This window comes from Triticum aestivum, chromosome 1A (genome assembly GCF_018294505.1).
Source record: "Triticum aestivum cultivar Chinese Spring chromosome 1A, IWGSC CS RefSeq v2.1, whole genome shotgun sequence".
NCBI classification, from domain to species: Eukaryota; Viridiplantae; Streptophyta; class Magnoliopsida; order Poales; family Poaceae; genus Triticum; species Triticum aestivum.
The window spans coordinates 475,050,366-475,063,789 of NC_057794.1; the positions used below are offsets into that span (position 1 = coordinate 475,050,366).

Genomic DNA, 13,424 nt, shown 5'->3' on the forward strand with positions numbered 1-13,424 from the left:
GAAAACTAAAATAAAGCTTGGAAAAAGGAAATGAATATGAAAGAAAAAAAGGAAAAACGGAACGAAAAATAAACAGAAAAAAAGGAAAGAGTAGATAATATAAATATAAACAGGAAAAATTAAAAAAAAAGAAAAAAGAAAGGTAGCAAGAAGAAAATAAAAACCGGCTCAGGAAGGTTCCCAAAACCGGAAAACCCCGTCCAGAAACCTCTAGAGAGTTCCCGAAACCAAGATCGCTGAAGCAATAAACGGGCCAGCCCAAGACGAGGGATCGCTAGGTCTCCCTGTGCGAAACGGCGACATTTCGACGCAATGAGCGTCCGTTAGGGAATTCCCATTTTCTCCCCCTGGACGGTTAAGCTGAGTACGCTCCCTCAAAAAAAAAAAAAAACTGAGCACGCAATGCCTGCTGCCGAGTGCCGACGCGCACACCCGACCGTCAATGCTTAAGCGCGAAGGTTTATAGGCTCTCACGACGACGGTCATCATTCCGGGGAAGCTATTAAATCCCAGATCTGAAAATCCTCTCCATCCTGCTACCCAAACCGTCGGCGATCTCAATCAACATCGACGAACAATTCTCATGCTTGATCTCACCTGATCCGAGATCCTGGAAACCCTCGGCGATCTCAACGAGCGCGTCGTTCCGGAGGACACATCACCGGCTTGGTCGCCGGATCGGGATGGAAGGCGATCCGATGGGCGTGGCGCTGCCCGAGGACGCCCTCGCGGAAATCCTCCGCCGCCTCCTGCCGCGCAGCCTCGCCACCTCGCGGTGCGTCTGCAAGGCGTGGCGCTCCATCGTCGATGGCCGCCGGCTGCTGCTCCCGGAGCTCCTGCCGCACTCGGTGCGTGGCATCTTCCTCGAGTATAACGAGGCCTCTTACCCGGGTTTCCTCTCTCACCCCTCCATGGTGCCGGATGATATCTTGGGCAAGCTCAACTTCCATCGTCTTCCCCCCGACCCCTACCAGTGGACCTATACTCACATCGAGGGTCACTGTAATGGGCTCCTGCTTTACCGAGACAGGCTAGGGCTCCAGGTGGCCAACCCCGCGACGCAGTGGCGGGCACGCTTGCCCCCGCCGCCGGAGAGGAAGAGGGAGGGGGGGATCGTCCGGCCGCACCTTGCGTTTGATCCAACCGAGTCATTGCACTATGAGATCTTGCTCGTCCCTCAAACGCCTCTCCCAGAGGAGAGGGGCCAGCCCGAGCCGTCCAAGGAATGGCCAGCATCCACATGGGTGTTGTGCTTGTTTTCATCACGCACGGGGCAGTGGGAACAGAGGGCGTTTCTCCGGGAAGGCGAGGCTGCAGGGATGGCTTCCGACGAGGTGTTGCACTGGACGTCAAATAGCTGCAGCACTTATTGGCACGGCATGTTATTTGTGCAGTGCAACGGTGGATTCACTGTTATGAGGTAAGCACCACATGCAATTCAGTTGTGTTACTCCAATGCAATGATTTCTGAATTTAGTCATCTGCTCATATGTATGTATTTGTAACGCGAATGTCTTCTCCATGAGCCTGTCATATTTATTTATTTTGTGAATCGAGCCTGTTATATATTTGTAGCACTAAATATATCATTGCTCTATGTTTGATATTTGGATACAATATATGACCTTTAAACATATTTTCTCTGAGTTCATGTTTCCACGTGTAGTTGCGTCCATCTGCATCTTTCTTGCCCTGCTTTTCCTCTTGAAAGATTAAGCAATTCCACCAATGTTAAATGTATTGTTGATGGTTTAATGTTTTGCAGAATATCCTTGTCAAATAATAAGTATCGGGTGATTAAAATGCCAACAGATATTGAGGAATCAGACTATGATGAGCTTCATCTAGGACGGTCAAGGGAAGGGCTATGTTGTGCAACATTTCGTGATCGGACCAACCTTCGTGTTTGGATCCTTGACGATTCATGTGGTACGATGGAGTGGGCGTTGAAGCATCACATTGACCTTGACCAGAGTTTATCACGTGTAATGTGGCATTGTGGGGAAAAGGAGGGACCCTGGAGTTTACAGGATGCTATGAATGTTGAACACTATGGTCAACAGGATTTAAATGATGTTAACATGGATGAAGATCACAGCAACAATTCTTTTGTGAAGAGTGAAGTCGAATGGGATTCCGACAACGATAATATAGGTGACAATGAATCTGAGGTCGTAGAGAGCTACTTACCCTATGTTAGTTTTCTTGGATTTCATCCTTACAAAGAAGTCATCTTCTTGGATCTTCTTTCGCTAAGAAGAGCAGTGGCCTACCATCTGAATACCTCAATAGTGCAGGATTTGGGTAATATATGGCCCAATGACTACCACGCTGGGCACGCGGGAGACATAAAAAAGTCTTTTCTGTACACACCTTGTTTGATAGCAGATTTCCCAGAAAACAAACTGAAAGCCCATGTTGAAGGCTAGCTAGCCAGCTTATTTGTTTCAAACAGTTTTGAGTCCTCAAGACCTATGTTGTACTTGTCTTTGACTCCATGTTGTTTTAATGTCTGCTACCTTGACAAGACAAACTTGTTTACAGCTTGAATTGCCGAAGGACATGTAAGCAGTGTTATGCTCCAGCAAAATTTCGTTTGTGAACTGATTGATTTATCCATATATAATTCATCAGGCTAGTCATCTTGGCTCAAAGAATAGGATTGGCTTGTTGCTGTAGCATTGTTTAGAAATTCTATTGGCTCACAGGTTAGTTTCTTAGTTAGATTTCTTAAGTTAATCACCATTTTGTTTCTTTCCATAATATCCCTCTAGTCTGTGTGTAAATTTTACAAGTATGGTGGCATCCACTTGCCTCCATTGCTGAAGGATGGAACTTGTTTATTGATTGCCTAGGTCACATTTGGCTTGCTCGTGTTGTCTTCAGAGTTTCTCATCAGCAACATACATACCCCACTTCGATTAAGAGCGTGCATGCATAATTATACCTGTTCTTGCTTTTTATCTTCAAAAAAACTTGTCATTTTGGTAAATATGTTGGCCTCATGGTTCGTGTTGATAATGGAAAGTTTCCAACCTATAACTGCTAGGAGCATCATTGTTTTTTGTTCCACTTTGTTTGTAATGAGATATCTTGTATATTACATTATTGAGTTGTTAATTTCATGTTGTCAGTTCTTATTTTCCAGCTCCAAGGAAATCATGTTGGTGTGCATCTTTGAGTTCATCTTCATCACCAGTGGGTAAGCGGCTCTTCTACCACGGAGTGATATCATAAGGAGCTGGCAAGGTTCTTCTGGCAGGCTGCCGATGGCCGCCCAAAATACCACATGGTCAAATGGGCGGACATCTGCTTACCTAAAGATCGAGGTGGGCTAGGTATGACGGCCTCTCGGCACATGAATGTCGCCCTGATGTTGCATTGCGTCTGGCGGATCTTGCGTGGAGAGGGCGGTTTGTGGTTGCCAAATACTTGCGGGGTGCGCCCCTCTTAGACATGCTCGCGCGTAGCTGGGTCTCAATTCTGGAAATCTATCCAGAAGATTAAGCATGAGATCCGGCTCGGTGCCACCTTCTCGGTTGGGAATGGGAATGACACTCAATTCTGGCTCGATCATTTGTTGGGTGATGAGCCACTACGCATTGGTTTCCCTAGCCTTTTTGCTATTTGTTCGGACCCGTATATTCTGGTTTCCGTGGCGTGGCCCAGTGGAATATCGCGTTCTGCCGAGCATTTGGCCAGGAGGAGGCTCTGGAATGGGACAGACTGAGGGCCGCCGTCCTGTCGGGGCTATCACAGTCCCCTGACATTGTCTCATGGAGTCTCTCTCCTTTGGCCGTCCCGTCGGGGCTATCCACAGTCCCCTGACATTGTCTCCTGGAGTCTCTCCTTCGGCCGTCCCGTTGGGGCTATCCATAATCCCCTGACATTGTCTCATGGGGGAGAATTCTCCATTAGTTCGGCATATCAGGCGTTGTGTCACGCTCCGGCCACCACTGTGGAAGGCCCCTGTGCCGCTTAAAATAAATATATTCGTCTAGCAGCTGCTCCGGAACCGCTTGCCCTCAAGGACTGAGGTCCTTAAGCGCAGCAGTCCGGGCGATGGCATGTGCCCCCTCTGTAGTGTTCTAGAGACGGGCACTCACATCTTGTTTTCTTGTTCCGCGGCACGAGCTCTATGGAGCTTTATTCGGGAGGCACTCGGGCCCGATTGGGAGGCCGGAGACCTGGCCGAGTTCCTACAAGGCAGGGTGACCCAGCTGGGTCACAAGCGCCGCCTTTTTTGGTGTATCTTTGTGGCATTGATGTGGACTCTTTGGACAACTCTCAACAAAATGGTAATTGAGCAGATCTTTCCACGACGGACTTCTGACTCGTTTTTCAAATTTCTTACTTTTTTACAGTACTGGCACCTGCTTGCTAGACATCGGGTCTGCGACCTGCTTGGAATGATGTTGGATGCGCTAGTGGCAGCGGCGCAACATCTTTCTGCTCCTTGGGCTTGCTTCGGAGTTTGCCACTAGGTGGCCTCTTTTATTTCTTCTTCGTTTCTTGGGCGTGCTTGTGCTGCGGCCCCAGCCGTCTGTTTCTACTATTGGTCCTGGGACTTGGTTGTATGGAGGTTGGCTTTATTTATAAAGCGGGGCGAAAGCCTAGTTCGAGAGTGGTATCATAAACAGTTTGTCTAATTTACATCTATGTTTTTTAAGGATATCACATCTAAGCTCCCACAAATAGATTATGCAGCAACAAGAAACAAAAAAATAGGACAAAAAATAGACCACAAACAGAGTGGACATGAGCTTAGATATATGTCACATCTAGATGTGTCTTAGACAGACCTTATCATAAAAGCTAAAAATGCATGTGTCTTCATGTGTGAATCTTCAGCGGTAGTTCCAAGTTTGCTGCTCGACAATTTTCAGACTACAAGTAAATTGATAGTCAATGCTCTTATCTGTAATACGAGTTGGTCTTCGACGTGTTAAGCACAAATGAGTAAACAGACCCAACAATAGTCTAATGATGTTTATTTACAGTCTTAGATTTGTAATCTCGCATGAAAAGCATAATTAAAATCACAAGGAAATCATCTTCTTATGCTCAACAACACTCCAAGAGCCGATTCTGCAATTTAATGTCTGCTTCCTTTTTTGTCCTTAGTAGAACATGAGTTAATTAATTTTCTGATAATCTGCGAATCTCCAAGTGAGTATTGTTGGCTCGAGAATCTTACGGGAGTTAGGGATTTAATATTGTATAAGTGAAAGGGAATAGTCTTTTTAAGTAGCAATCGGAGAAAGCTTACAGGTCATTCAGTCTTGGCTATGAATGCGGGTGTTAATTGCTACTCGATAAATTTAGAATTAATATCATTCTTTTGTTTTCTCTAACAACCAAGACGAGTGTTGTGCTCACTGAACTGGTGATGTTCCTTTCTCCAATTCTTCATCTTGATTACTGCCACCTATTTCCTATTGGTGACTGAGTCTTGATACCATGTTTGTATAGATAAAATCACCCTCCATTTCTACGTTAAGTAATTTGGGACGGAAGGAATACTAAGGTGGTTACAAATTTGTTTTTGCTTGAAAATGCAACTATCCATGGGTGGTTTTAGTAATTCTTAACAACATATAGCTCATTAAACTAATACTCTTTCAAGACGATCATTTCAGAAAGTTTAATGATTGGCGTGACATGGACTAGGAATGTGGACCCCTCAGAATGCTAAGGACACATATTGGCTCAAGCTCAAGACTCTACATTTTCATTTTAGTAATCCAAGATCACATTGAGTCCATAGGAAAAGCCAATACTATTAAAAGGGATGAGGTGTTGCTTAATGGCTTGCTTGCTCAAAATGCTTAGTGATATGCTCCAAAATCCCTCATCCACTTTCTCATATCCACATATGTCCCAAACCAAAAGTCAAACTCGGCCCCACCGATTTGATCTATCCGGCACCACCGAGTTCATTTGACATAGCCACTGCCAGAAACCCTAGTAAGTTCGGTCTCATCGATAGGGATCTCGGTCTCACCGAGATGGGATTGCAAACTCTCTATTTCCCTCCGTAACGTTTCGGTCTAATCAAGATGAGCGATCAGTTCCACCGAGTTCGTAATGCAAACTCTCTGTTTCCTTTTCGTAATGTTTCGGTCTCACCGAAATGAGCGATTCGGTCCCACCGAATTTGCCTGACCAACCCTCTGTTTGCCTATTACAGAAATTGGTCTCACCGAGATTACGTTATGCCCTAACCCTAATGAAATCGGTCCTTCCGAGTTAACATATCGGTCCCACCAAGAATCCTAACGTTCACATTTAAATCGGATTGACCGAGTTTAACTATTCGATCCCACCGAGTTTGGTAAATTGTGTGTAACGGTTAGATTTTGTGTGGAGGCTATATATACCCCTCCACCCATTCTTCATGCGTGGATAGAGCCATCAAAACGTGCCTACACTTCCAGCATTCATTTTCTGTGAGAGAACCACCTACTCATGTGTTGAGACCAAGATATTCCAATCCAACCACAGGAATCTTGATCTCTAGCCTTTCCCAAGTTGCTTTCCACTCAAATCATCTTTCCACCAAATCTAAATCTGTGTGAGAGAGTTGAGTGTTGGGGAGACTATTATTTGAAGCACAAGAGCAAGGAGTTTATCATCAACACACTATCTATTACCTTTTGAAGAGTGGTGTCTCCTAGATTGGTTAGGTGTCACTTGGGAGCCTCCGTCAAGATTGCGGAGTTAAACCGAGGAGTTTGTACGGGCAAGGAGATCGCCTACTTCGTGAAGATCTACCCTAGTGAGGCAAGTCCTTCATGGGCGATGGCCATGGTGGGATAAACAAGGTTGCTTTTTCATGGACCCTTCATGGGTGGAGCCCTCCATGGACTCGCGCAGTCGTTACCCTTCATGGGTTGAAGTCCCCATCAACGTGGATGTACGATAGCACCACCTATTGGAACCACACCAAAAATCTCTGTGTCTACATTGTGTTTGTTCCTTCTAACTCCCCCCTTTACCTTCATATGCAATGATTACATTCCCCTGCTATACTCTTAGAATTGCATGTGTAGGTTGATTGCTTGACTTAAAATTGGAAAAAGGCTAGATTTTTATTTGGTCAAGTAGTCTAATCACCCCCCTCTAGACATACTTTCGATCCTACAAGTGGTATCAGAGTTTTGGTCTCCATTCGCATTGATTTCCATAGCTTTGGTGATCATAGCCTTGGTTTCACAACCTAGGAGAGTATGGCATCTAGCGAGAGAAATTACCACCATAGAGGTCCTTACTTTGATGGTACTAATTTTGCTAGTTGGAAGCATAAGATGAAAATGCATATTCTTGGACATAACCCTGTCGTTTGGGCTATTGTGTATATTGGCTTGTAAGGTGAATTCTTTGATGGGAGAGAACCGAACCGTGAAGCTACCGCGGAAGAGTTGAAGATGCTGCAATACAATGCTCAAGCTTGTGATATCCTCTTCAATGGATTGTGCCCCGAAGAATTCAACAAAATCAGCCGTCTTGACAATGCAAAGGAAATTTGGGATATTTGATTGATATGCACGAAGGTACCAACTCCGTCAAGGAATCCAAATTGGATGTGCTTCAAAGTCGGCTTGAGAAGTTCAAAATGAAGGATGGTGAAGGTGTCGCTGAAATGTACTCTAGGATTGCTCTCATCACAAATGAGATCGTCGGCTTAGAAAGTGAAGAGGTGACAGGCATATACATCATCAAGAATATCCTAAGAGCCTTGGATGAAAAATATGATACCTCGTGCACATTGATCCAAATGATGCCCAATTACAAAGATCTCAAGCCAACGGAAGTCATTGAAAGAATTGTTGCCCATGATATCACTACTGGAATCAGCTACTTTGCCATCTGCCAGCTCTTTGCCGTCAGCTAGCGGACGGCAAAGAAGCTCTTTGCCATCAGCTACCAAAAAGCAGACGGCAAAGAACTGGCTGATGGCAAAGACCTAATTTGCCATCAGCCAGTTCTTTGTCGTCGGCTAGCAGACGGCAAAGATTCTTTGTCGTCGGCTAGCGGACGGCAAAGAGGGAGGGGCCCCACTGACGAGCTGCTAAAAAAAACCTAACGGCCCCCCCTCTTTGCCGTCCGCTAGCGGACGGCAAAGAGCAAAAAGGCGGACGACAAAGGGGGGCGGACGGCAAAGAGGGAGGGCCCCACTAATGTTAACGGCCGCGCCCCACCCCGCCCCTCTCTCTCTTTCTCTCCCCAGTTACTCGCCGCCGCCCCTTCGCCCCACCACCCCGCCGCCGCCCCAGCGCCCCCCCGCCCCATCGCCCCACCACCCCGCCGCCGCCCCCCGCCCCATCGCCCCCGTCGCCCCCGCCGCCCCCGCCGCCCTGCCGTCTGGGCGCCGCCACGCCCCGTCGCCCCGGCCGGGATCGGCCCCGTCGCCACTGCCGCCCGGCGCCGCCGCCCCAGGCCGCCCCGCCCCCCTCCTCCGCCACCCCAGGCCGCCCTGCCCCCCTCCTCCGCCGCCCCAGGCCTTCCCGCCCCCCTCCTCCGTCGCCCCAGGCCGCCCTGCCCCCTCCTCCACCCAGGTGAGCTCTCTGCCTCTTTTTTTTCCTTTTTTCTGTTTTTTAGTTTTAGGTTTATGTTTAGTTTAGATTTAGTTTTAGTTTTAGTTTTAGGATTAGTTTTAGGTTTATAGGTTTAGTTTTAGGTTTAGATTTAGTTTTTTCCTTTTTCTGTTTTTTTAGTTTTAGGTTTAGGTTTAGTTTAGTTTTAGGAAAGAAGAAGAAGAGAAAAGGAGGAGAGGAGAAGAAGAAGAGGAGGAGGAGGAGAAGAAAAAAGAAGAAGAGGAAGAAGAAGAAGAAAAAAGAGGAGAGGAGGAGAAGAAGAAGAGGAAAAAGGAAAGGAGGAAGAAGAAGAAGAAGAAGAAGAAGAAGAAGAAGAAGAAGAAGAAGAAGAAGGAAAAAAAAGGAAGAAGAGGAAGAAGAAGAAAAGGAAAAAAAAGGAAAAAAACCTGACCCGACACGGTACCCAGACCCCGACCCGACACCCCGACACGACACCCCGACCCCGAGACCCCGACCCCGACACCCCGACCCCGAGACCCCGACCCCGACACCCCGACCCCGACCCCGACACCCCGACCCCGAGCCTGACCCGACACCCCGACCCCGACACCCCGACCCCCCGAGCCTGACCCGACACCCCGACCCCGAGCCTGACCCGACACCCTGACCCCGACACCACACCCCGACCCCGAAACAACACCCCGACACCGACACGGCACTACCCCGACATCGACACGACACCCCGACCCCCCGACCCTGAAACAGCACCCCGACACCGACAGGACACCCCGACCCCCGACACCTCCCGAAAAGGTGTTCTTTGGCCTTCCAGAGGCCGACGGGGTCATATATTTGTGAATTATTAGTTAGGTCATATATTTTTCGATTTTGTTATGAAAAACATCATATATAATTGTGTTGATCGTGTAGTTTTAAATGTGCAGATGTTTCATCGCTGCGAGGTTTGGTGTTCGACGACCTCGCCGTGCGTTTGACGACCTCTGCCCCTTCGTTCGTGGGTGAGCACAAATGACAAGTCCTCCTCCCCCATTAATTATTTGATCTATTCCGATGAAACTTGATAGCTAGCTATATATGTGTCTTGAATCATCAGTATGTGTAACCAATATGTGTCTCCCGTTCGAAAGCGTCATAGTTATAAATATGCATGCATTTGCATATTTATAACCTTGATTCTTTCGAATTGTCCAACGCTATCCATGGACAGCCCGAGTATGTGTAGATTGGGTTCGTTTTCCCATATGCTTTGCTCCGGATCCGACGCATAAATTTCGTCAGTGCCTCCCCTGTTGTTCTCCGGGTACACATCCTCTCTGTTTATTGCAGAGACGTGTATCAGGAGAACAGCGGGGAGGTGCTGCCGAAATTTTGCGTCAGATCCGGAGCATAGCATGGGAAAATGAACCCAATCTACACATACACGGGTGGGATTAGGACCTATCATTACCTATTAGAGTGTAGGTTGCATGGACGTAAAAAATTGACAAAGTAGATCAACTGATGAATATATACATGGTGAATTACATATATAATTGTTGTGTGTCCAATAGCTCTGAAAGTCAAGATGAGTGACCGTGCGTGGATGTATACCGGTCATACTGGTCAGAACAAATGGAGCGCTGAATGGTTCACAAAAACCAAGGGGTTTGTGCAAGCCGCATTTGCAAATGGCCAAAAGAAAACCTAGTGCCCCTGTTTTTGGTGCGGCAATTGGGAAAAGAAGACAGAGGCTGAAATGGGCAAACACCTGCAGAAGAGTGGTTTTACGCCCGATTATACGGTGTGGACATTTCATGGTGAGTCTGCCCAACGTGACCGAGCTGAGGTGGATCGTCGTCGCACCGACGAGCATGGTACCGGGATGGAAAACATGGTGCAAGACTATGATGATGCTCGGGATTCGGACGAGGAGATGGAGGAATCTGCAAAGGCCTTCAATGAAATGTTGGAGTCTTCAAAACATCCGCTCCACGAGCACACTGAGCTTTGTCAGTTGGATGCCATCTCACAAGTAATGGCTCTGAAGGCTCAGTTCAACTTGGGCAGATAATGCTATGACGCAATTATGATAGTATTTGGACGCTTTCTACCCAAAGGCCATGTAATGCCTGTAAACCTATACTAGTCGGACAAAATCCTCCGTGCACTGAAGATGCCCTATGAGAAGATACATGCCTGTGAGAAAGGATGTGCCTTATTTAGGCTTGACTATGCGGACTTGAACTATTGTCCCATTTGCAAGTCTTCCAGGTATATTGTGGTAGACAACGGTATGGGTAAGAAGACACAGACCAATATCCCCGTTAGTGTTCTTCGGTATATGCCAATCGTACCAAGACTTCAACGTCTTTTCATGGTCGAAGAGACGGCCAGACAGATGACATGGCACAAAACAGGCAAAAGAACCGAACTAGATGCAGATGGGAATCTGATGATGGTACACACGTCGGATGGTGTTGAGTGGAAAAAGTTTGATGAATTACATGCTGACAAAGCGGCAGATCCGAGGCATCCTCGAGTCGGCATCAGCACGGATGGGTTCAGTGTGTTTGGTATGACGGCAGCCCAATATAGTTGTTGGCCCGCATTTGTCTTTCCACTCAATCTCCCCCCGGACAGATTATGCAAAGAAAGAACATTTTCCTGACGTTGATAATTCTAGGACCCAACTATCCAGGGAAAAATATGAATGTGTACATGCAGCCGCTTAAGGACGAATTGCAAGAAGCCTGGGATAATGGGTTCAAGACATACGACGCCTTTAGCAAACGGAACTTCATAATGCGTGTCTGGTACATGTACTCGACGCATGACTTGCCGGCGTATGCGCTATTCGTTGGCTGGTGTGTGCATGGAAGGTTCCCGTGCCCCACATGCAAGGGAGCTCTTGAGTTTCGTTGGCTTCAGGCCGGTCGCAAGTTTTCTTGCTTCGACATGCATAGACAGTTCTTGGATCCTCACCATAAGTTCAGGAAAGACAAGAAGAACTTCATCAGGGGTAGAGTTGTCAAAAACTCTGCACCACCTGCATTGACAGGCCAACAGACCCTGGATTAGTTAAACGCTCTCAAGCCAGATCCACAACGTCCAGGGTACTTCAAGGGGTATAATACTAAGCACGCGTGGACTCACAAAACATGCTTATGGGATCTGCCTTACTTCAAAGACCTCCTTTGCCCACACAACATCGACGTGATGCACACTGAGAAGAATATCGCTGAGGCACTTTTTGGTACATTGTTCAGCATAGATGGGAAGTCAAAGGATACTACTAAGGCTAGAGTCGATCTGGAGGCGCTATGTGATAGGCCGTTACAAAACATGAAAGAACCGAAAGGAAAGCAGAATTGGATGAAGCCAAAGGCATGGTTCAATCTTGGAAGGCCAGCTATGAGGGAAATTCTCTTGTGGATGCAACAGCAGTTGATGTTCCCCGATGGGTATGCAGCGAATCTAAAGAGGGGAGCAAATCTTGATAAACTGAAGATATTTGGTCTCAAGAGTCATGATTGGCACATATGGATTGAGTGGGTAATGCCGGTGATGTTGCGTGGCTTCATCCCTGAGGATGAATGGCTAGTACTGGCAGAACTCAGCTATTTCTTCCGTGTTCTTTGTGCGAAAGAACTATCGCCTGGCGTGCTAGAAGAAATGGAAGAGTTGGCGCCGGAGTTGATCTGCAAGTTAGAGAAGATCTTTCCACCGGGCTTCTTTAATCCAATGCAGCATTTGATTTTGCATCTCCCGACCGAGGCAAGATTGGGGGGGCCCGTGCAAAATCATTGGTGCTACCCAACTAACAGGATGCAGAAGACGCTTCGAGAAAAATGTAAAAATAAACATAGAATTGAAGCATCGATGGCTGAGGCATTCATCACAGAGGAGGCGGCAAACTTCGTAACAGCGCACTATGAAGCCAAAAATCGTCATTTGCATAATCCGAAGCCTCGGTACAATGCTGACGAGCCTAAAAAGGGTGGATCCAACCGCAGCCTATTCAAAGGGAATCTCGCACTAGCTAGTGTTTCACATCCAGTATCTTTGGATAACGAAGAATGGCGGACCATTTCGTTGTATATCTTCAACAACCTGATAGAAGTGTGGCCGTACATCGAGTAAGTTCTCGGTACATTGTTTCGCAACTTCTATTTCCTTTGAACTGCTCTTATTCCTGGATATGTCATACAGTCGATACGTTGCCATATTCTCGTATGGAGCGGAGATCCAAAAGGATTCCGTCGAAGAGTATGAGCTTCTCGCAAAGCAAGGAGGCGGCTATCCCGGTTTCATCTCTTGGTTCAAACAAATGGTAATTTCTATTAGACAATTTCATTTCATTCGCTAATTTGTGCATAATGCAACAATCCTTTCATATTAAACTTGTAGGCTAATTCAGAGTCTATGGACGCCGAATTGAGACAAGTCGCTAATGGTTTTGACTATAAGGTCCGTTCATTTGACAAGTACGACATCAACGGGTATCTCTTTCGGACCAAAAGTCTACAAATTGTTGTGTATCTGCTATCGGCGAAGGAGGTACCGAGTATTATGGGAGAGTTGAAGCAATTTATGAACTTCTGTTCTATGGTGAAAACCCACCGAATGTCGTAGTCTTCAAATGTTACTGGTTTCAGCCGAAGGAGACTAGAAGGACTCATGAACATATAGGGCTAGTTGAAATCAACCAAAGCACCCATTTAGATGTTCCTGATGTCTATATTACGGCTCAACAGGCGACCCAAGTATTCTATCTTCCGTGGGCCTGCCAAACTAATCCAAATCTGAAAGGTTGGGATGTCGTTTATGAAGTGCCGCCATGTGCTAGACTTTCTCCCCCAAAGGAAGAGGATTATGAACCTCACATTA

The 13,424-nt window shown here is 46.8% G+C and overlaps 1 protein-coding gene across 1 annotated transcript; it reads left to right on the top strand.

Annotated features, from left to right (window-relative positions):
- Positions 1–490: 490 nt before the first annotated feature.
- Positions 491–2,452, top strand: LOC123058119 (uncharacterized). The gene is made up of 2 exons (XM_044480945.1): positions 491–1,420; positions 1,766–2,452. The coding sequence occupies exons 1-2, from the start codon at positions 684–686 to the stop codon at positions 2,427–2,429; spliced, it is 1,401 nt and encodes a 466-aa protein (XP_044336880.1). The 5' UTR covers positions 491–683; the 3' UTR covers positions 2,430–2,452.
- Positions 2,453–13,424: the final 10,972 nt, after the last annotated feature.

Coding starts and splice junctions, on each gene's coding strand:
- LOC123058119 (XM_044480945.1), top strand. CDS start 684: ATGGAAGGCGATCCGATGGGCGTGGCGCTGCCCGAGGACGCCCTCGCG. Junction 1,421..1,765: donor GGTGGATTCACTGTTATGAG/GTAAGCACCACA, acceptor AATGTTTTGCAG/AATATCCTTGTCAAATAATA.